General features: G+C 44.0%; 1 protein-coding gene across 1 annotated transcript in view; it reads right to left on the bottom strand.

Annotated features, from left to right (window-relative positions):
* Nucleotides 1–7,627: 7,627 nt before the first annotated feature.
* HEATR4 (HEAT repeat containing 4) overlaps nucleotides 7,628–24,477 on the bottom strand; it is a gene marked incomplete at its 5' end in the record, with an annotated part of 33,388 nt that continues 16,538 nt past the window's right edge. Inside the window, 9 exons of the mRNA XM_081326304.1 lie at nucleotides 7,628–7,860; nucleotides 10,192–10,407; nucleotides 13,598–13,663; nucleotides 14,584–14,645; nucleotides 15,395–15,566; nucleotides 16,771–16,849; nucleotides 18,336–18,525; nucleotides 19,262–19,331; nucleotides 24,140–24,320. Coding sequence (XP_081182430.1) covers nucleotides 10,225–10,407; nucleotides 13,598–13,663; nucleotides 14,584–14,645; nucleotides 15,395–15,566; nucleotides 16,771–16,849; nucleotides 18,336–18,525; nucleotides 19,262–19,331; nucleotides 24,140–24,320 — 1,003 coding nt within the window. The 3' untranslated portion in view covers nucleotides 7,628–7,860; nucleotides 10,192–10,224. The remainder of the gene's footprint in view (nucleotides 7,861–10,191; nucleotides 10,408–13,597; nucleotides 13,664–14,583; nucleotides 14,646–15,394; nucleotides 15,567–16,770; nucleotides 16,850–18,335; nucleotides 18,526–19,261; nucleotides 19,332–24,139; nucleotides 24,321–24,477) is intronic.

Raw genomic sequence — 24,477 nt, 5'->3', positions numbered from 1 at the left:
ATGTCGCGGTAGGGGCTGTGCTGCTGCAACGGAACACAGAGGGCGTGCTGCAACCGTGTGCCTACTCTTCCAAAAAACTGTCGTCGACAGAATGCTCGTGGGCAATTTGGGAGAAGGAGGCGTTCGCCGTACGCACGGCCTTGGAGACGTGGCGGCATCTACTGGAGGGGGCTGTCCATCCTTTCGAGGTTTGGACAGACCACAAAAACTTGGAGGTCCTACAGTCCCCGAGGAAGCTGGCGCCCAAGCACGTCAGATGGGCTCTCTTTTTCCGGCGGTTTAATTTCGTCCTGAAGTACGTACCGGGGGGGCGGAACTTTCTTGCTGATGCTCTCTCACGGCTGCCGCAATACGACACCAAACGAGAAGCAGTTGTACAAGAGCTCATCCCGCCCAGTGCATCCCCGAGTGCGACCCAGGCAATTTGCAGCGTGGGGGACGAGTTGTCCCGTGCCATGGACGAGGCCTTAGCTACAGACACCTGGCTGAAGGAGCATCCTGGTCTGCTAACTATGCGCGACGGCTTGGCCTGGCACGGGAATAAGCTGTATGTGCCCCAGGCATTACGCCCTGTCATTCTGCACCGATGTCACGATGCCAAGCAGGCCGGCCACTTCGGCTTCCTGAAAACTTTGCACTTGGCACGCCGCCAATTCTGGTGGCCGTGCATGAAGGCGGACGTGGAACAACACGTCCGGGGCTGCCACGTATGCGCCACAGTAAAACCCCGTGTCGGGAAGCCGTTAGGTCTACTACAGACAGTTTCGGACCCTGTACGGCCATGGCAAGACATTGCCATGGATTTCATTGTCGGGTTGCCGGAAAGCAGGGGTTACACGGTAATCTGGACAGTCATCGACCTTTTTTCCAGACAGGCGCACTTCGTCCCCTGCAAGGGGCTGCCGTCCGCCAAACGGTTGGCACGTCTGTTTCTGACTCATGTCTATCGGCTGCACGGGGTCCCCCGACGGATTATTTACAGCACAGTTTACAGCACAGTTCTGGCGGGAGTTCCTACGGCACATCGGCTCTACCCAGGGCCTCAGTTCCGGTTACCACCCAAGCACTAACAGGGCCGCCGAAAGGGCCAACGCCACGGTGGAAAGGCTCCTCAGGAGTTATGTGTCATACCAGCAAACAGACTGGGCAGACCTCCTGGTGTTTGCTGAAGTCGCCCACAATAACGCCGTGCATAGCAGCACGGGTTTGACACCATTCCAGGTGGTGGCGGGGTATGATTTCGTCCCTGTCCCGGAGTGTGGACAGGGATCGGCGACACCCACCGGGCTTGGGGAGTGGATGCACCAATTAGGGGGCGCTTGGAAGATCGCTAGGGAGGCGATGGTGAAAGCCCAGGCACGGGTGAAGGAGCAGGCAGACAGAAAACGGGAACCCTTCGACACCCCCAAGGTCGGGGAGTGGGTGTATCTGTCAACCAAATATTTGCACTTACGGGTACCGAGCAAGAAGTTAGGCCCCAAGTTCCTTGGCCCTTTTCAAGTGGTTCAAGTGATCAACCCCGTGACCGTCCGTTTACGGTTGCCAAAGTTCCTAGGGAAGATCCACCCCGTCTTCCATAGTAGCCTACTAAAGCCCGCTAGGGGAATAACAGGGAAGGCGGGTGGAAACGCTCCGGGGCCTGTTCACGGGGACCGGTACGAAATACAGGCAATCTTAGATTCTCGGGTATGGAGGGGGCAGGTACAGTATCTCGTGATGTGGAAAGGATATCCATTGGCAGAGGCTTCATGGGTGAGGAAAGGGGATGTTCAGGCAGCTCGTCTGGTCACGGCTTTTCACCGTGCACATCCGTCCAAACCGGGGGGTAGCACTGGGGACTCAGCGGCCTGTCTTCGTGGAGGTCTATCTTGTCGTTCTTCTTTTGCAGGAGGACAGATGGTAGGGGAAGCCGACTGTCAAGCCCCGCCGGCCTGCCGTCCGATCGGGCCTCGACATCGCCTCCGTCGAGCCCCGGACGCTCGGATGGTGGGTGTGGCTTCGCCAGGACTTCGCGGAGCGCGCCGCCGCAGCCCCGCCGAGCAGCTGGCTGGTGCCCAGCTGATCGGCGCGCCCGCTCCCGGACAGCGCCTCTCCCCACCTTCGGACGCTCGATTGGAGGGCGTGGCTTCGCCCGGTATCCGCAGGGCGCGCCGCCGCAGTCCCGCCGAGCAGCTGGCCGGCGCTCAGCTGATCGGTGCGCCCGCTCCCGGACGGACGGCGGGCACGCGCTCGCCTCATCAGCGGGGACGGCGCCGGGCGCCCACCGGTCTAGCGCTGGCGCCTGCCCAAGACCCTTTAACTCCTCGGCGGCTGGACTCTGAACTGCGGGTGGCGCCCGGGCAAAAACGGACTGAACCAAACGGACAGTTAGACCCGCCCCAGCAAACTGTAGAGGGGTGTGTGGCTGTGCCCGTTTTGCCACCCTCTCTCACTGGGCGCTTGGATGGACTCAGGGGGAAGTTAACAGCCGCAACGCCAGCACGGACTGGGGCGCATGAGGGAGCGGAAGGACAGAACTTACCTGGGAGGGGGCTTGACGGGCTGCAGCAGTGCACACGATGGGTGGTGGCTATGCACGGTGATGGGTGGGGCGTTTATGGGGAGGCGGGCGGATGCCGGTTTGCTTTGAAGGGGTGGGGTCAGGGTGTGGTAACATGATAAAAGAGCATTGAGGCTAGGTGCCTCAACGCTGACTTTACCGCGGTTTGATTTGTGGAAGAAATAAACCTGGTCACCCGTTCCTTTTGGAGTGCTTGTGTTTCCTGGTAGAGGACGACGTGACACCATCCTCCCTTAAATGGCTGAGAACTGCCCCAATCCCATAAGGGAATGCATCGCATGCAAGGCAGATTGGCTGGTCCTTCCTGAAGTGCGTGACTGTGGCATTGCCTGCTAACAGGTTCTTCAGTGTTTTGAATGCGTTAGCGTGTTTGTCAGTCCAGTCCCAGGATGCTTGCTTGTCAAGCAACCTGTGTAGGGGTTCTGCAATTGTAGCCTTGTGTGGCAGGAATGCGTGATAAAAATTGAGGAGGCCCAGGAATGCCTGCAACTCAGACTTGTTTTGGGGAGTAGGGGCTTCTTTGATTGCCCTGACTTTGGATGCAGATGGGTGGATGCCTTGAGCATCAATCCTGAACCCCAGGAACTCTGTCTCAGTTACCCCAATCTTGCATTTCTCCCTTATGAGTTTCAACCCTGCACCCCTGAACCTCTCAAGTACTGCCTTCAATCGGGCTGCCAGTACGTCCTCGGAGTTGGCTGCGATCAGGACATCATCGAAATAAGGGCAACCCCTGGTATTCCCTTGAGGGTCCTTTCCATCACCTCCTGGAATATTCCATGAGCCACGCTGACCCCGAACTGCAACCAGTCTACCCGGAACACCCCTTTGTGTGTGATAATTGTTTGTGCTCTAGCAGCCCCTGGGTCTACCGGCAGCTGCTGATAAGCTTGGGCAAGATCCAGTTTAGCGAACACCGACCCGCCTTGCAGGGACGCCAGAATGCTGTTTACTGCAGGAACCGGGTATGAATGAGCGCTCAGAGCCCGGTTGATTGTCCCCTTATAGTCAGCGCAAATTCTAATTTCGCCGTTTGCCTTGAGCGGCGTTACGATGGGGGTTTCCCATTCCGCTCCATCGACTGGCGTTAGCACCCCCTGGTCTACCAGCTTGTCCAATTCCCGCTTTATCTTGTGTTTTAGCGCGAACGGGACCCTCCTAGCCTTCATTCTTATGGGCTGCACCTGGGAGTCTAACTTAAATGAGATTGGGGGACCTGTGTACCTTCCCAGCTGCCCGTCAAACACGTCCGCAAGACAGCTTCAAGGGAAAGGCAGCTCTGCATCTGGTGAATCCCCGTGATTCCAATGCCCAGCGCGTTGAACCACCCTAACCCCACGAGGCTGGTCCGCTGGCCTTCGACGACCAGTACACTTAATTTGCCCTCAAACCCTTTGTACTGAACCCTCACCAACGCCTCCCCCCGGACATTAATGGGTGAATTTTGGAAGTCAGAGAGGGTCAGTCTGGATGGCCTCAAGGGAACCAGTTGGCCGTTCCGCTTGCAAATCTCCTTAAACGTTCTGGCGGAGATGATGGACACGGCTGACCCTGAGTCCAGCTCCATTGTGCAGGGGACCCCTTGCAGCTTCACCCTCAATTTTCGGGGTTAGCGCCACAGGGGCCCCGTTAGATAAACGTTCGGCCGTCCCGCCGTGTGGCTGACCGTCTGTCCCGGCAACCGCTCCCCGGTACCTGTAGCGAACTGGAACTCTGCCTCCACCTTGTGCAGGCTATCCCGCTGTTTGCTGCTGCAGACCGCCGCGATGTGCCCAGTCTTCCCACACGCCCGACACTTGGCCGACTTGAAACGGCAGGTAGACCGGGGATGCTGTCCTCCGCAGCTGGCGCAACGGGTAGACCGGGATTGTCCGCAGCCGCTGTGCTGGGTAGACCGGGGCCGATTTGCGCTGTAGCCGTGGAGTTGGGTAGACCGGGGGACGTTCGCTCCGCACCTGCACTCCTGGTATCTTGCGTCCGCCGCGGGTGGTCTTGGCTCCTTCACATTGTCTCGGTTGGAGTTGACGGGTCGCTGTTGTCGGTGGATGGTGTCCACTTCCAACTTGTCCCCGTCCGCGTCGCCGCAACCACTCAACTTCCGACGCGATCTGAAAACGCATTTGTTTGAACAAGCCGGCTTGGCCTGATGGGGGGTGGGTTGGGTTTTTTATTGTTCTTAATATTTGTATTTATTGTTTTTTATCTCAGGCATTATGTTTAATTCTTTTTAACTTTTGTATTTTTTGTATTTTATACATCTGCCCTGTTCACCGCCCTGAGTCCTTTGGGAGAAGGGCGGTATATAAATAAAATTATAAATAAATAAATAAATAAACAAACTGGTGGACGGATCCACCTTCCCTCGCGTCGGACTCCTCGGCCGCGTCCCAGGCAAGGAATTCCTCTTGGACATCCCTCAGGGTCAGTTTCTGCTTTGCAAAAATTTTCTGGCGCAGCTTCCTGTCCCTCATCCGGCAGACGATCCGATCCCGCAGCCGGATCTCTAAATTCTCAAAATTACAGAGGCGAGCTGCCTGCCTCAGGGCGGCCATGTATTGCTTGGCAGACTTACCCGGCCGCTGGTCCCGCTTCTCGAAACGATACCGCCAGGCGATCTCGGACGTCTCGGGCTTGAAGTGCTCGGTCAGCTTGGCCAGCAACTCATTGTACCCGACAGAGTGGATGTCGTCGGGTGTGCAGAGACCGACCGCCAGCTGGTACGTTTCCATGCCGCAGCTGCAGAGTAGCGCCGCCGCTCTCTGCCGGTCATCTTTCACCCCGTTTGCCCGTAGGTAGCACTCGAGCTGCCCCACGAAGGCTTCCCACTCCTCTGGGCGGTTGCTATTGAAAAGGGGATACTGACCCAGTTGTGCCATTCCACCGTCTCGGTCGTCCTGCGTCTTGGTCCGGGGCTGCCGATAGGATCCCACCTTCGTCACCAGTGCAATGTCGCGTGGTTGAACGGAGAGACGGACACTTGAGCTGGGTAGTATTTCTTTATTGAGTCAGAAATGAAGCTGGAGCAAAGGGGTTACCTGGCGTCTCTTATACCTGCCCAGGTGAATGGTGACCAATAGATTTAAACCTGGGCTTCCCGCCAGTGCAGGTGGCCAATGGATTTAAACCCTGGCTTCCCGCCAGAGCTGACCATGCCCTGGGGCTGTCAACGACTCGCTCTATTCAGGCTTTCCCGCCAAAGCTGTTAAAGCCTGGAGCTGTCCAGCCCCCTGCTCTGCTGACATTTCCGTGTATGCTTTAAAGGCATACACTACACAATTCATAAGCAAAATGCCTTCAGCCACAGCTCCAGAAACTGTTTGAGCTGATGGGATTAGGGGGGAAAAAGACTCCAAGGAAGGAACATGACTTTTAGGACATAATAGAATTAACCCACCACCATTAGAATACCAAAGGGCACACTCAAACTCAGGTCAAAGTACATTGCACAGGAACAGCAACAATTTCAAATACAAAGCCCAAGAAGGTATAAAAACCCACCCACTCCCAGGTCTTTTGTCAGCCACCCCAGAAACATGCTGGGTCACTGATGTTTCTTGCAACTAAATAAACAAGAACCTTCTTTCCTAAGTAGCCTCCATTTTTATTTTAAGTGTCTTAGTCTCCATTTTATTTCCAGAGTCTTAGTCTCCATTTTGCTTACTCCCAGCTTGGACTGGACCTGAAGATTTTTTTTCTTTCAACGCCATTATTTTGCAGCTTGCAAGTGTTAAGATATATGGAAGCTGATTAAAATAAAGAGGTTCAGGCACTCCTAGATATGCATGAGATTGAATTGTATGTCTTGAATTGATTTAAATCTCTATGTAGTTTGTGAAAAGAAATTATTCTATGGAAGCTTCTTGATCTGAAGAAATTACATTTTGGCAAAACATTACCTGACTAGATGACATAATCATGTTACCTATTCAGGTAATGAAGGGTCTGCAAGCAAACAACCAAGCTCAGAGAGCACCAAGGATTCCACATTTCACATTATTCTCTTTTATCAAATTATTACACTGTACCCTACAGGCTCTAGATTACTGTGGAATGTTCTCTGAATCTTCTGATTAATTAATGATGTGGAGCACAATTGTTTACACATACTAGTAATAATGAGTTGTATATTTTTTTTATCCCAGATTTATTATTTTTACAAATAATTCAAGGTGAGGTGTTGTTATGCCCAAAACATACCTTCTTCCTCCTTCTCCTATTTTTCCCACACAAATATCCCTGTAAGGTGGGTGGAGGGTGAGAGAGAGTAAGTGGCCTAAAGACACCAGCCAGCTTTCATGGCTAAAGTGGGACTTGAACTCACAATCTCCTGCTTTCTAGCCTGGTGCCTTAACCCCTAGACCAGACATGTCAAACACAAGGCCCGTGGGCCAGATCCGGCCCGCAAAGTGGTTTCATGTGGCCCGCGAAGCCATCCTGGAAACTGTGAGGCAACGGCCCCCACTGCCTTGGCCCTGGCCCAGAGACCCTCCTTCTGCCAGAGACCCTCAGATCTGTCCCACTCCTGCCCAGGCCCCCATAGGCACCCTTGATGCCAACGATGTAGAGCTGGCCATGCCCACCCAGTAGGCCATACGCACTCTAGCCACACCCACCCAGTAGGCCACGCCCACCCAGTAGGCCACGCCCACCCAGCCCCCTGAGGGCAACCGCAATGCTGATGCGGCCCTCAATGAAATTGAGTTTGACACCCCTGCCCTAGACCAAATTGGCATATAAAATATAAATCATGTAAAAAGTTGATTTAAAAAAGAAACCATTTAACTGAAATGCTCTGTACATCTTCGGTTCTAACCCAGGGGTGTAAAACTGCCAGCCCACAAGCCAGATGCATCATAGCGAAACCGCGCCCACCCCACTGCCAGCATTGGCAAAAAAAGTCACGATATGTCGTGACACGTCACGTGACATTTCGAGTTTGACACCCCTGTTCTAACCAAACCATTGAAAAAATGTTATTACTGAATATTTTAAAAAGAAATGAAGGAATTGCCAACATATACAATGATAGAAATACAAGTTTCTTTGTTATGGTTTTAATCTTTTCCTCTTAGTTTTACTGAAAATTAATTGTACAAGTATAGGAAAATAATGCTAGTAAATGAGTACAAATACAAAATTAAGAGGAAATCTGCATTTACAAATACAGAGCATAACTGCTTTAAACTTATCTAACATTCTCCAGTACTTGTAACACTTTTCTGTAACAAACTGAGTTTGCAGCATTCCATCAGACTGAGTTTTTCAGCATGGCAGAGTTACACCACTGCATTCTGCTGCATCTGCAGGCAAAAATAAAAACAGTGACAATTTTATTATGCTGTAAATAAAGTTGTAAGCATTTTCAGGAGTCTTTAAATATTTGGACCAAAGATACTTGATGGTACTAAATAATTACAAACCAACAGCCCCTGGACATCACTGGCAGCAGTGATAGCTGCACTTCTTAAGCAATGCCAACAGCAGAGCAGTCCTGATGCTCTCTTATCTTCAGTTTACCATCAGTTAGAAATTTATTTGACAATATCAGTACAAGATACATGCTAAACGTTTTTTAGGCTTGTTCATTTCCATGTTTATTTCATTGGGCAATCATTGCAAAACAAACCAATAATAATCAGACCGAAAACAGTTTACTGCAAGGAAAGATAATTATGTAGATCTAGCCACATTAGCTTTCCAGATTTCTTTGTCTTTCTAAACTATATTCATGGTTTTATAAAGGTAGTCCTTAACTTACAACAGTTCATTTAGAGACCATTCATAGTTACAATGGCACTGACTCTCATTTACACTTACGACCATTGCAGCATCTCCATGGTCACGTGATCAAAATTTGGACACCTGGCAACTGACTTATATTTATGACAGTTGCAGTATTCCAAGGTCATGTGATCCCCTTTTGCAACCTTCTAACACAGGGGTGTCAAACTCAATTTCATTGAGGGCCGCATCAGCATTGCGGTTGCCCTCAAGGGGCCGGGTGGGTATGGCCTGGGTGGGCGTGGCCTACTGGGTGGGTGTGGCCAGAGTGCGTATGGCCTACTGGGTGGGCGTGGCCAGCTCTACATCATTCGCATCAAGGCTGCCTATGGGGCCCTGGGCAGGAGTGGGAGAGATCTGAGGGTCTCTGGCAGAAGGAGGGTCTCTGGGCCAGGGCCAAGGCAGTGGGGGCCGTTCCCTCACTGTTTCCAGGATGGCTTCGCGGGCCACATGAAACCACTTCGCGGGCCGGATCCGGCCCCCGGGCCTTGTGTTTGACATGACTGTTCTAACAAGTAAAGTCAATGGGGAAGCCAGATTCACTTAACAACCATATTACTAACTTAACAACTGCAGTGATTCACTTAACAACTGTGGCAAGAAAAGTCATAAAATGGGGCAAAACTCACTTAGTTTTATTTCTCACTTAGCAACAGAATTTTTGGGCTCAGCTGTGGTTGTAAGTCGAGGACTACCTGTATTAGCCTAAGAAGCTGGTAATGAAAAAAAATCTAACTTATTCCACACAGGCCTGGCCTGTAAGCTCCCTTAAGAGATGTCTATGTTTTAGAAATGAGATGATACCTATAAAATGTTATTCTGATTGCAAGTCTAATCATTCAGAGTTTTGCAGATTTTCAAGCTAAAATAATTTAGAAAAACAGGTTTACACAAATGATTATTGAACCACCAGGTGCAGTTGTAATATAAAGTCTACTTAAGAAAATACTATTCTGATGGCTTCACTGTAAATTTTTGAAACTGTGAGCCTAGGAAGACTAGTTAGAAGTTTGTATTAATGAGCAACCATACAGAAATAAATAAACAGAAACATATTTTATGCATATATAAGCATTTTACAACAAAAAAGATGAAATTAAACTGATAGCATATGTATAATAATGCAAATGGAGAAAAAGAAACTAATCATATTCATGTAGGATTCCTCTGAATGTAGCAGCAAATCAATACAAACAGAAAATATGCAATACTTACTGACCCTATTTGACATAAAAGAAAGAAAACAAAGAAAGCCTAATATAGAGTAGCATTTTTTTCTTAGAACTTATAATTAAAACCTGAATTCATGTGCTGTATTAATCCATAATGTGGACTGTTTGGTGTTTGCTTAGAATGTTCTCTAAATCCAGTCACTATGGTATGTAAATATATTTATGGCTTAACTGGAATTTATTCAACAAAACCCATTGTTAAGAAATTATGACTAAGCATAACATATGAACCAAGTCACAGGCTCAATAACTTTGATTCAGCGGGAAGCTTGTATGGAATCATGAATTACTTTTGACAAAATGAAATAAAACATCCCTAGCAATTTCTCTATAGTGGTTGAGTTGTAATATTTTGTATATAGTTTGAAAGATATTGGCTATAGTTATAAATGCAGGTTACTTGAGAAAGAGAATCACCCCACCCCAATTTTAGTGTTATCAATAGTTTTAGTGTTTCATGTTGTTTTGATTGATTTGAGAACATAATGGAGGATCCAAAAATTAGCATACTGTAAGTGTAATGAACAATTGCGTTTAATTACCACTCTTTCTGCAAACTTCTGAGAGGCTATAATTTGTACATACACAACCAGAAAAGCCCAGCCAGAATATTTGTACCTTCCACAGTGAAAGGGTCAGCCAAGTAACCTGTTATGATTCGAAATGGACAGCAGATATTATTTTTTTGCCCTTTTCGATTTCCTTGGATTCTTTATGGTTTTCTGTAGTTGTTTTTGATTTCTTGAGATGTTTTTCCCTTTCTGCCTTGTGTCTTTTTAGTGCCTCATAAAAGGCTCTTCGTGTCCAGGGATTTGGAGGGATTCCTAACCAAGGCTAAAATACAAGTAGTAAAGCAAAATATCAACATACAGGAGTGAAAACACATAGACCCATATATCCTCCCATATATATATAATATATATACATGGCTATTAACTATTATCTATTATAATCAAGCTGCATATTACTTCATAGGGATCATCCAAATTCTTCAACTGAAATGATACTGAAAGCCTTGCCTAAAGTAAATTCTTCTGCACGGAACCTTTCAGGTGAATTGGACTACAATGGCCATCGCTTTCAAAAGGCATGTTGGCTGGCTATTAGCTAGGTGTTATAGTCAGAAGGTCACAAATGGTGGTCATAGGGCTGTGGGATACTGAAAGGTTGTAATTGTAAGATAGTTGCCAAGTGCTTGAATCATGACATGAAATGGCTGCAACTATGAAGACTAGGCATAAGTCTCCTTGTTAAGCACTATCGTAACTTTGAACAGTCGCTGAACAAGGATCACCTGTAATGGTCTTGCTGCAACCTAATATGCCTTTGTGGAAAAATAAATGCCTTGAGTGCCAGGTCCTTTTAGAATAAAAGTCTGGGTCTACTGCTGTCTCTGTGCAATTTTGGTGCTGCTGCTCCAATATTGATGCTACATCAGGGCAACTGCATAAGCCAAATGACCTTGGAGGGAAATTGGCAATGACTGAAGAGATTGCAGTCAAGACTGTGGTTGCCACTAAAGAAACACAAATCACACATATAGGAAGACTTGTATTAGGAAAAGATGGAAAATGCTACTTCCATATCAGATCAGAAAAGCGTGAAGTTAACCATCTTGACTATAGGCTAGGAATGTGAGGAAGGCTGTGTTGTGTGAAAATGTCCTTAAAAATATTTCACAAGGCATCTATATCAAAATTCAGGGGCAAATTTGCACTATTTGCACATTTTTGGGTTCAATTGACAGATTGGGAAAAATCATATAAAAAATACTTTTCACCAGTCGGAAATCTGTCAGAATTAACTAAATGTAATATTAGCTTTTCCAACTCTAGGGGCCGGTGCTCATCTCCGTTTCAAAGCCGAAGAGCCAGCACTTGTCCGAGGACGTCTCCGTGGTCATGTGGCCAGCATGACTAGACACCAAAGGCTCACAGAACGCTGTTTCCTAGAGTTGGAAACGACTAGCAGGCATGTGCAGGGGAACCTTTACCTTTACCTTTAATATTAGCTTTAATACTTGGGATGGGGGGGGAGAGAAAGCTTTTGATTACACACCGCTTTGCTTTTAATTTTTGTATCAGTGGAAAAGATATAAAAACTCACAAAACCAGAACATCACTTGTCAACTGACTGGTAGGCCTACTGCATTACTTTTTAATGCAGATGATAAATTTATATAGTCATCCAATTCAGAAGAGGATTCTAGGTGACTTGTAATTTGATGAAATATCAAAAACAAGTAACTAAACATGTGATTGGCGCAATGTGCTATAACACTGGAACATTAAAAAAACCCAGAAATAAGTTTGTGGAACAGTATTGTTATCTGGTGCGAATTGAGGAGTACAAAAAGTCCTGGAGTTAGGACCACTTGTTCAGCAACACTTATTTATATATATATATTTTCATCTGTTCTGTCATTTTCTTTCTTTCTTTTTCTTTGTTTCTTCTTTTCCTTTACTCTTTGTCACATTTACTATATTTTTGCTTTGCATTTCTTGTTTTATATGCAAAATATTTTAATGAAAACTGCTTTTAATTTCGATCATGCGACCATGGGGATGCTGCACAGGTGGCGTGAAAAACGGTCACAAATCACTTTTTTCAATGCCGTTGTAAGCTTGAACGGTCACTAAATGAAGTGTCGTAAATCGAGGACGTCCTGTACCATCACGGACAAAGGATTGTTCAATCTTCTAATCGCGTAAGATTGCAGCCTCAGCACCATGGCAGGCTTCTGTCCCACCGGTGGGAAGGGCAGGGACGGGATTTTATATTAAACTAGGCGCAGGGGTAGGCAACCTCGGCTCTTTTGTGACTCATGGACTTCAACTCCCAGAATTCCTGAGTCAGCATAGCTGACTCAGGAATTCTGGGAGTTGAAGTCCATGAGTCACAAAAGAGCCGAGGTTGCCTACCCCTGAACTAGGGACTCCAGCGATAACGAAGACAGGTCGCATTTACACCACTCCGCGCACGAAACTCCGCCCGCCTTTTTCTTTGACGTCAGAATGGAAGGGCGAAGCTACGACACGAACAGGAAGAGCAGAAAGGAAAGAGCGAGCCTTGCCCGGAAATCCTTCGTCGCGTTACGCCCTGGGGCGGGTCTGTCCTTCTTCCGAGTTCCGGCATGGAGCTGCTGAATCCACGTGTGTCCGCCCGAGCCGCCTATAATTCTTTCGTACCGCTCGGCGAACGGGACCGGCCGAAACGAGCCCGCAGCCCGCCTCGTGGCGTTTCGCTTTCCTTGAAGCGCCGAGGAGTCAAGAAGCGGCAGCTGAAGGGCTCGGCAGCCGGGGACTGCTCTGTTGCATCCGAAGCGGCCGACCGGGAGCAGCTTAGAGATGCCTTGCCGCTTTCGGGTGCCAAGGAGAAGCGAAAACTGAAACGGAACAATCTCTGGAGCTGCAAATATTTGGCTCCCTTGCCGAGCCGTCAGAAAGCGTTGCGGAGGAGGACGGAGCGCAGACGGGCAGAGCAAAAAGCTCCAGATCCACCACCTCCTCCTGCTCCTCCTGCTGCTGCTGCTGCACTGCCCCATGGAAAAGAGGAACCCTTCTACTCCCGGGAATTGTCTTCGGGCTGTTCTCTCCGGTCCCTCCTCCAAGATTTGGGAAACGTCCAGGATAGCCGGGAGCGAGCTGCCAAACTGTTCCAATGGCTCATAACTCCTGTTTCCTCGCAGGAATTCTTTGATCAGTACTGGGAGAAGAGACCGCTTCTGATTCACAGGCACAACCCAAATTATTATCAGGACCTCTTCTCTACTGCTGAGTTTGATGACATCCTACGCGACCACAATGTCCAATTTGGTGTCAACTTGGATGTGACCAGTTATGAGGATGGGAAGAGGGAGACCCATAATCCTGTGGGCAGGGCAGTGCCGGCTGTGGTCTGGGACTTTTACAGGAACGGCTGTTCCCTCAGGATGCTGAACCCTCAGGCCTTTTCAGTTACCCTCTGGCATGTCCTGTCTGTCCTACAGGAGCAGTTCAGCAGTATGGTTGGCGCCAACACTTACCTGACTCCTGCTGGAACTCAAGGCTTTGCCCCTCATTATGATGATATTGAAGCATTTGTGATCCAGCTGGAAGGAAAGAAGCATTGGCGAGTTTACGCCCCCAGACTGCAGGGTGAGATATTGCCTCAGTTTTCAAGTAGCAATTTTAGCCAGATGGAGATTGGCCAACCGATTCTGGAGACTGTCTTAGAAGCTGGGGACCTGCTATACTTCCCCCGTGGGTTTATACATCAGGGGAATTGCCTCCCAGAGGCTCATTCACTCCACATAACAGTTTCCTCCTATCAGCGAAACTCCTGGGGAGATCTGTTGGAAAAACTTCTCCCTGTAGCATTGCAGATGGCCATTGAAGAGGACATTGAATATCGCCAAGGCCTCCCTGTGGACTATCTGGAATACATGGGGGTCATAAACACTGATGCTGGTGATCCACGCCGAACTGTGTTTTTGCAGAAAATCAGGACTTTAGTCACAAAACTATTGGATTATGCACCAGTTGATGCTGCAGTGGATCAAAAAGCCAAGTCTTTTCTTCATGACTGTCTTCCTCCATTGCTGACTAAGACTGAAAAAGCATTGAGTGTTTTCAGGCATCCAGCACGGTGGGAGAATGGAAATGTGCAAAATGTTGATGTCCAGCTTGAGAAAACTACACAAATACGTCTACTTCGATATGGCATTGTCAGGTTGTGCAATGAAGGAGATGCTACATTGCTGTATTATACCACAGAAAACTCAAGAGTGTACCACAAGGAGGAGCCTAAGTATTGTGAAATAGAGTCTGAATACATAGAGGGAATTGAATTTTTGCTCTCCTGTTACCCAAATTACATCTCTGTGGATGCCCTTCCTTGTGGTTCTTTGAACGATAAGATTGCTTTGGCAACTTTTTTATTCGAGAAGGGATTGGTGATTACTAAAAAACCTCTTTTATCTGGTAACATAAAAATAAATGGATTGTAAGAAGTTATTTTTCTTCTACTTACTAGTACATTTGTGATAGAAATCCAAAGCTTTGAAAACTTCCTGCTTGGTGTTTGTGTTTGATCTGCACAGATAAAGAGATACATACGTATATATATATTAGATAAACTATAGAAAGATAAAAGATGTAATTTGATCTGCTTTTTAAAATGTTTATAACGTGTTTATTCTTAACTTTGGAAATCAGTTTTTTTAAATTGTGAGCTAGGTTAAAGTAGTGAAAAAATTTATTCCAGTAAAAGATTGCAACAAAACTAAATGGTAGACTTAAAGCTTTTTCACTTGGAAAAATGTAAAGATTTTTTATTTAAGCCCACTGTATGTGATTAGAAATTTAAAAAGCAGCAGATCTACATGTAATATAGTTGATTAAGCATAGAGCAGAGAAAGCCAATTCAGCACTAATTCTATTACTTTGTGCAACTCTTTACATTGATCCTACGGACTTTACAAACTAAGCAAAACATATTTGGCAGAATTAATTTCCGCTCACAATTTTTAAAGCTCAGATTTTAAATATATATATATATATATATATATATATATTTATATATATATAAATATATATATATATATATATATATATATATATATATATATATATATATATATATATATATATATATATATATATATATATATATATATATATATATATATATATATATATATATATATATATATATATATATTTCAGAGGCTCTTCTCTGTGTTATGTGTTATGCTATTTAGAAAGGATGCTACGGAGAAAAAAAATGGGATAAAAAATAACTAGTGTTCCATCAAACTCTTTTTCATTCCATTCTACATTACCAGTGAAAGCAGTTTTAACAACATCAAGGAAGATGTCACGAATATCTCTATATGCAAAGATGTCTCCCTTTTCCCGATAAATGCAGTGGGCTTCATGCCACATCTTTTCTATTACTTCTTGAAGTTTTAGTACTTTCTGTATCACTAGGGGTGTTTGGCTTAATCTGGAAATCTGCAACACAAATTGTACATTTTTTACACCATTTATCAATATAACTTTACCCAATTCACAATTCTTGTATCATCATACTAAAAAAAATTGTTCTTTCTTAGAATATGGAAGTACAATAGAGGAAATATGATTGAAGAGTGAGCTGCTAAACTAAACAGTTAATAGCTTTTAATTTATGTGAGAAAGTAAGTGTTAAGATTGTGCTTTTAAGTTTTTTCAGATACTTGTTAAGCTACTTGAACCTTTGTCAATTTGCCGATTGTTAAGGCCATTAGGTGAAAAAGGGCTATATGGGTTGAAATAGCATGGACAATTCAAGTTGTGTTTTTTAAATCACCATAGAGCTTTGCATACAGCAAATAAAATCTTAATTTTTCACTAAGATTCCTGTTTTCTTTAGTTCTCCAAGTGCAGTGTGACATAAAGGATATTGGCAACTAGTAGGTCTTATTCCTCTATCAGGGGTGTCAAACTGCTGGCCCGGGGGCCGGAGCGTCACGGAGAAACCGCACCCATCCCATTTTCGGCAATGGGAAAAAGTTCCGATACGTCGCGCGACGTCACATGACATCGCGAGTTTGACATGCCCAGATCTCAGTGTTGGGTGCTCGGCAGTCTATATCTCATACCTTGTGATATATCTTGTCACGTTCAGAATGTACATATATCTTTTCTTAGTAAAAACCTTTATGAATACAAAGCACATCTTATTTGAAATGATGATAAGTCAATTCCCTGATGTATTAGCTTCTTGCATCCGGAGGGATGCTGATGAGATGATGCATGCAACAGGGATTTTCCTCATTGTGGTATAGTACCTTTTTGGAGAATCTGAATACATGCTTGAGCTTCTATATGAATGCAATTAAGATATGCAGAAGTCTCTTGCTTATCATTATCTTGTAGTCTCCTACAGTCTATCTGCATACAGTATAAGCCAACAGTTGCTTCAGAACTTTGGAATATGGCCATGTGAAATTCATGGTGATTATCTGATTGCTGCCACATGATCCCAAGGCCTTCTGTGTAGCAATTAGCACACTTTTTATGTATTGCGATTTGATCTTGCTTCAAATTTTCAGAAGTTAGCAGCATTTAGAAATGCGAATATGGAAAGGAAAAGTTTCTTGAAGTGTGGAAATAACTATTTAATTTTTTGGTTTCTAAAAAAGAAAGCAGAACATTTTAGATTATAATGTTTTACCTCATTCTTGATTTTTTGGATCATTTCTTGCTCTTCCTCTTGTTCAAATTTGAAATTTGTCACAGCACGACTCACTTCTCTGTTCAAAGAAACAGGCCTTTTCAGAAATCTCAGAAGTCAAATCTATATTTTCATTTTATTTATTCAGAATTTATTTATATGCCATCCCCCCTCCCTTGAGAGCATTTATTTTTATCTTTGCTGAACACATAGCATCTGATAGACTTTTTCTGTAAATCTGAGGCTAGTGCAATGCTACAAAAATGACTTGCTCCATTTGCAGTGAAATGTCCAATCCTTCCCCAAATTTACAAAAAAAGAAAACTATTCCATTATTAGGTCCACACACTCTTTCAGGTGAGCGGGCCTAAGTTTCCATCCTTTCCAGTTAATAGAGTCTGTGGTAAATGAAAACCCTGAGACATTAGAAAAATTTCAATTATTTTCTTCTTTAGATATCTGTGTAAACCTAAATGAAATTATCTTGCTACTTACAAGGACAGATACTCTCCTGGAATCTCCACATAGCCTCACTTAGTGCTGCAATCTTGTGCACAAGTTGTTTGGCAATACATTTCAACTTCAATAAGTAGACATTTATTGACGGGACTGCACAGTGCATATATATTGGAAGTATTACAACTAATGACGCCTATTATGATTTGACTAAAGTGTGCAAATGGTATTTGCTGAATATCTATTACTGTTGAAAAGGAACCTATATGATAGTCCTTGACTTACAATCTTAATGGAGCCTGATCCATCATGGTCATAAGTGTAACAATTGTAAAATGGGTCACCCACAGAAGCAATCCAATTTTATGACCTTTCGTGGTGATGGTTAAGTGAATGCTGCAGTCATAAAATGACCACTGTGGTCATTAAGCAAATACCAAAGTTGTTAAGCACACCACTATGATCTGGTTTTGTAGTAACCAGGAGTAAATGCCAGTTTTTTGCAAAACCGTTGTAAAATATGATTATGTGACCACAGGATGCTACAAATGGCTGTAGCGTGTGCTCATAGGGGTAGGTGAGCAACTGTGGGAACTTCAGAACTAGTTCATAAGTAGCTCCAGGGAGGCCCATCATAACTTCAAACAATCACTAAGCAACCAGTGGTAAATCAAAGACTAGCTATAATTGACTAGACTGCTCTCAAATCATTAATAAAATGTTATGGACAGGATTCAAAGATTGCATCAAATCTTGTCTTGCTTAAAACTATAATTAGGATTATAGTTATAATTATAAACTATAATTAGGAGTCGTGAGCCACAAACCATGGTTTAAAAATCACAGTTGCCAATGCAGACTATTATTGACTCACTCCCAGAACCCATTACTATACAAATAAATCAGTGTAGTGGCAAGGAACGCTTATGTTTGAAGAACAAGGGGATATTTTTTTCAAATTTGTAATAAGAAAACTGAGGAACACTAGCAGTTAAAAATTTCACGAACCTTAAAAGTAGCCAAGATTGAGAGACACAGTCCTATAGGATGTCCTCGGAGAAGGAACTTTCCAAACACATGAGTGGTCTTTTATGAAAACAGTAACTTACTCTTTCACTTTCTCATTTGGTTCTAGTATCATTCTCATCAGTAAAGTAGCCCGAACAGTTTCATCCTGCATTTTGAGAGTGATGATACTCCGGCAGGCTTCCCTTCGTACCCCAGGATCTTCTTCATAATGAAGGGCCCAGAGGAGGAGGTCTTTTAGGTAAGGACTTGCCTCACCTATCTGACCCAAAGCTGTCAGAAAAGAAAATGATAGTTGCTTTGACATTTTATGTCAGGCAGTGAGCTTTTTGTCTCTGTGAACCGGTATTTGCCATTTATTTACTAAACACTGGTTTAGTAAATAAATAAATAAGTAAGTAAGTAAGTAAGTAAGTAAGTAAATCTTCCTTCCAGCTCCAGCAAATTACCAGAATTTGAGATGATTATTGAAAGAGGGTTTAGATCCAAATTTGATTATATTTAGTGTAGACCATTTCTTCTTTATGTAGTACTCTACTGACATCAAAAATTTTGTAAATTACCTTCTAAGCCAGCCATTTCAAATAAACTGTACACAATATAGTTCATACCTACATGCAAGTGGTCCATTTTATTGACCTCATGAGGATTACATTTACTGCTCACTTGCTGTATCTCTATGGATCACCAGTTGGGAGTACAGTTGTTTGATTAGACTTGATAATCACAACACATTTAAATCCATCTTAGCCTACTCCTAGTGGGCCTAAGCCAAGCATGGTTAACCTGGGTCCATGTTGCTCTCACACACACGGATGCAATACAATACATACTCCCTAAAATGTAAGCCTTATTCAGGTTGTAAGAAGACCACCTTCCTTTTCTTTTAGTGACCAACTAGATGAATTTTTCACAAATAAGAGAACATCCAAAGTTACAGTTACAAAATCAATTTATAGATAGGGTTCAAACTGTAATAAGAATTCTCCACAGTTTAATAGTACAATACCTCTGATGGCAAGAGCTTTGATTTTCCATAAAGGATCGGTCTGCATGATCTTAAAAAGGCATTTCAGTACCTGTTCAACAACAACAACAACAAAATCTGTTGACTGATACAGAGCCTTCTTCATATATCTTTTTAAAATAGGGTTATTTATATTAAATACATAAGTTATCCCAAATTAAAAGCTGTAACTAGAGAACCAAGACCACAATATGCAAGTACAGATATATTATACTGTACAATAAAAGCTTATGAACACAATAATTAGGTGACTTGTGACTTGCTAGATATTGATAAATCCCTGACTCATCCTTCTTGCTGAAAAAAATGTTTGCTTTTACAGGAGGAACGGGCTTTAAGGAATAGATAACTGGCAGGCCACAAACCAGATTCAGCTCTCAAAGCACTTCATCCTGTTGCCTTCACCATTTTCTTCCTATTGATGTGTCTGTGGGATGAAGCCTTTAGTTGCAGTTTTGCTTGCTACTTTGTCATTTCTATTTTCAAAAGGAAGAAATAATTATCAATTTGTCTCAAAGAGATTTTTCAAGACACATCTTTCGTTCTCTGTTCTTTCCTTCCTGTCTTCTATTTTCTGACATCTTTATGAGTGTAATAGGATGCTTAGGAATAACATGAAATAACCTTTTATCCAGGCACTGCATCTCACTGGAGTGAGCAATTTATGGCATTCAGGCATTGCTGAACTACAACACTCCCTATAAACCCAAACAACAAAGTCACTGTTAACAGAGGTTGGGGCTTTAGGAACATCTGGCAGATTACAGATTCCTCACCATAACTTGAATTTGATTGGAGTCATGGTTTTTCCCTCCCACGGACAAAAGATGCTAGGTGACTGAAGTTAATGTAGAACACAAAAACTATACTTACGATCAGGTTCTAAGTTCTGACGGTGCCCCACCCAGTGGTCACATAATTGCATTTTAGGCACTTGGTGACCAACCCACATTTACAACTGCTTACAGTGTCTCATCACAGCACCACAATTTACAATGTTTTTTAAAGGAAACTGGCCTTTACTTCTGGATACTGGCAGAAAATGCCCATTGCGGACAATGGATTCACTTAATGACCATCACATTCATTTAATGACCACTGCAAAAAAGATAAATTGGGTGCAATTACATGATGGCCTGCTTAACGACCGGCATGATTATGATTGTAATTCCAGGATCAATTAAAGTCATAATTTGAGGATTACCTTTAATGCATTTAGGCCTTCAGCAAATAAATGATATGGTTTAAAAGATAAAGTGCCCCCATTAAGCAATTGCCTCTTCTTGTATGTAAAAATAAAGCTCCATCTACTACCGTAGATGATGCCAACTTTATTCAGATACTGGCACAAATCCAAAGCACAATGTACGTAATTAGTGCTGACCAGATGGGGATATATCAAAAGGCACATTCATTCTAAATAAATATCCAATGTAGAAATATAATTGCATATCCTGTTTTATAACCCAACCAGTTATATATGCAGAAGACTGATTCTGCACACAGATTTTCCTTACTAAACTAGGATATTTCTTCATTCACAAGCAAGTTGTATTGTTCTATTCTTAGATCCCCTTCATGGATTATTGCCTTGTCGTGGTGAAGGGGCTTGTGTAATTCAATGAAGCTATGAGCTATGCTGTGCAGGGCCACCCAAGATGGACAGGTCATAGCAGAGAGTTCTGACAAAACATGATCCACTGGAGAAGGAAATGGCAAACCACTCCAGTATCTTTGCCATGAAAACCCCATGGACAGTACCAAAAGGCAAAAAGATATGACACTGGAAGATGAGCCCCTCAGGTCGGAAGGCGTCCAATATGCTACTAGGGAAGAGCAGAGGGCTAGTACTAGTAGCGCCAGAAAGAATGAAGCGACTGGGCCAAAGCCGAAAGGACGCTCAGCTGTGGATGTATATGGTGGTAAAGATTTTTTCTCCATAGGAACCTGGAATGTAAGATCCATGAATCAAGGAAAGCTGGACATGGTCAAACAAGAGGTGACAAGACTGAACATCGACATCTTAGGAATCAGCAAACTAAAATGGACAGGAATGGGTGAATTTAATTCAGATGACCATCAGGTATACTACTGTGGGCAACAATCCCTCAGAAGAAATGGAGTAGCCTTCATAATAAAAGAGTAGGAAAAGCAATACTGGGATACAATCCCCAAAATGACAGAATGATCTCAGTTCGAATCCAAGACAAACCATTCAATATCACAGTAGTCCAAGTCTATGCCCCAACCACCGGTGCTGAAGAGGATGAAATTGACCGGTTCTATGAAGCCCTACAGCACCTTATAGAACTAACACCCAAAAATGATGTCCTTATCATCACGGGGGATTGGAATGCTAAAGTAGGAAGCCAAAAAGATAACTGGAATAACAGGCAAGTTTGGCCTTGGAGTACAAAATGAAGCAGGGCACAGGCTGATAGAATTTTGTCAAGAGAATACGATGGTCATAGCAAACACTCTTTTCCAACAACCCAAGAGACAACTCTACACATGGACATCACCAGACAGTCAATACAGAAATCAGATTGACTATGTGCTCTGTAGCCAAAGATGGAGAAGCTCTATATAGTCAGTAAAAACGAGACCAGGAGCTGACTGTGGCTCAGATCATGAGCTTCTCGTTGCAAAATTTAGGCTTAAACTGAAGAAAGTAGGAAAAAGCACTAGGCCATTCAGATATGAACTAAATGATATCCCTGACGAATATACAGTAGAGGTGACAAATAGATCTGATAGACAGAGTGCCTGAAGAACTATGGATGGAGGTTCACAACACTGTACAAGAAGTAGCAATTAAAACCATCCCAAAGAAAAAGAAATGCAAGAAAGCAAAATGGCTGTCTGAGGAAGCTTTGCAAATAGCTGAGGACAGGAGGGAAGCAAAAGGCAAGGGAGAAAAAGAAAGATACACCCAATTGAATGCAGAATTCCAGAGAATAGATAGAAGAGATAAGAATGCCTTGTTAAATGAACAGTGCAAAGAAATAGAAGAAAACAATAGAATAGGGAGGACTAGAGATCTCTTCAAGAAAATTGGAGAGATGAAGGGAACGTTCATGCAGAAATGGGCATGATAAAGGACCAAAATGGCAGGGACCTAACAGAAGCAGAAGAGATTAAGAAGAGGTGGCAAAATTACACAGAAGAACTATACAAGAACGAGCTTAACGTCCCTGATAACCACGATGAGGTGGTCACTGACCTCGAGCCAGACATCCTAGAATGTGAAGTGAAATGGGCCTTAGGAAAGCTGAGCAACAACAAAACTAGTGGAGGTGACAGTATTCCAGCTAAGCTATTCAAAATCTTAAAAAACGATGCAGTAAAAGTGCTACACTCAATTTGCCAGCAAATTTGGAAAACACAACAGTGGCCACAGAATTGGAAAAGATCAGTTTACATTCCAATTCCAAAGAAAGGCAGTGCCAAAGAATGTTCAAACTATCGCACCATTGCACTCATTTCACACGCTAGTAAAGTTATGCTTAAAATCCTACAAGCTAGACTCCAGCAGTATGTGGACTGAGAACTACCAGAAGTACAGGCAGGATTTCGAAGAGGCAGAGGAACTAGAGATCAAATTGCCAACATACGCTGGATCATGGAGAAAGCTAGGAAGTTCCAGAAAAACATCTACTTCTGCTTCATTGACTATGCTAAAGCATTTGATTGTGTGGATCACAACTAACTGTGGCAAGTTCTTAAAGAGATGGGAGTACCAGACCATCTTATTTGTCTCTTGAGAAACCTATATGCGGGTCAAGAAGCAACAGTGAGAACTGGACACGGAACCACTGATTGGTTCAAAATTGGGAAAGTAGTCCGGCAAGGCTATATACTGTCACCCTGCCTGTTTAACTTATATGCAGAGCACATCATGAGAAAGGCAGGGCTAGATGAATCAAAAATTGGAATTAAGATTGCCAGGAGAAATATCAACAACCTAAGATAGGCAGATGATACCACTCTAATGGCAGAAAGTGAAGAGGAACAAAAGAGCCTCTTGTTGCGGGTGAAGGAGAGTGCAAACGTTGGCTTGAAACTTAACATTAAGAAAACCAAGATCATGGCATCCAGCCCTCTCAATTCCTGGCAAATAGGTGGGGAAGAAATGGAGATAGTGACAGATTTTATTTTCCTGGGCTCCAAGATCACTGCAGATGGGGACTGCAGCCAAGAAATTAAAAGACGCTTGTTCCTGGGTAGGAAAGCCATGACAAATCTAGACAGCATACTAAAAAGCAGAGACATCACCCTGCCAACAAAAGTGTGTATAGTAAAGGCTATGGTCTTCCCAGTTGCAATGTATGGCAGTGAAAGCTGGACCATAAGAAAGGCTGAGCGCCAAAGAATTGAGGCCTTTGAACTATGGTGCTGGAGAAGACTCCTGCGAGTCCCTTGGATTGCAAGGTGATCAAACCGGTCAGTCCTAGAGGAGATCAACCCCGACTGCTCTTTAGAAGGCCAGATCCTGAAGTTGAAACTCAAATACTTTGGCCACCTAATGAGAAGGAAGGACTCACTGGAGAAGAGCCTAATGCTGGGAAAGGTTGAGGGCAGGAGAAGAAGGGGACGACAGAGAATGAGGTGGCTGGATGGAGTCACTGAAGCAGTAGGCGTGAGCCTAAACGGACTCCAGAAGATGGTAGAGGACAGGAAGGCCTGGAGGAACATTATCCATGGGGTCGTGATGGGTCGGACATGACTTTGCAACTAACAACAACAGCAACATATTCTTAGATCAGAGTAATGTAACTCTGAGAATCTTACATTCAGAAATGGAGTTTATGTACACCTTTGCATTCAAATCCTTTATCAATGGTTTTAGTGAACACTTACTGTCTCTTCTTTAATCTGAAGTGCTCCGGCTGCCCAGCAAGCTTCTTTTCTGACAGCTACGAAGTCATCAGAGAAACACTGAAGAAAGCCAGGGAGCAGCCTGGCTGTCATGAATTTCAGCCAGCCAATCAACGAAAGAGCTTCCACTTTCTTCCGGCAGTCTCCCCTTTTTAGATTGTCTCTGAGAGGATAAGTATGCCATTAGTGAATGATAAGCTCACTTGATTTACGCATCCCAGGGAAAATAAAAGAAAATGTATTACTTAGCTTTGAGGGCAAAGCTAAATAATAATACACAGCAGCTTCAATGCAAACATATTTGTCATCATGTTATTAGT

Source organism: Vipera berus (genome assembly GCF_964194415.1).
Source record: "Vipera berus genome assembly, chromosome: 1".
In the NCBI taxonomy this organism is placed as follows: domain Eukaryota; kingdom Metazoa; phylum Chordata; class Lepidosauria; order Squamata; family Viperidae; genus Vipera; species Vipera berus.
The sequence above is the reverse complement of the archived record's forward strand: the minus strand, read 5'-3'. Positions and strand labels throughout refer to the sequence as shown.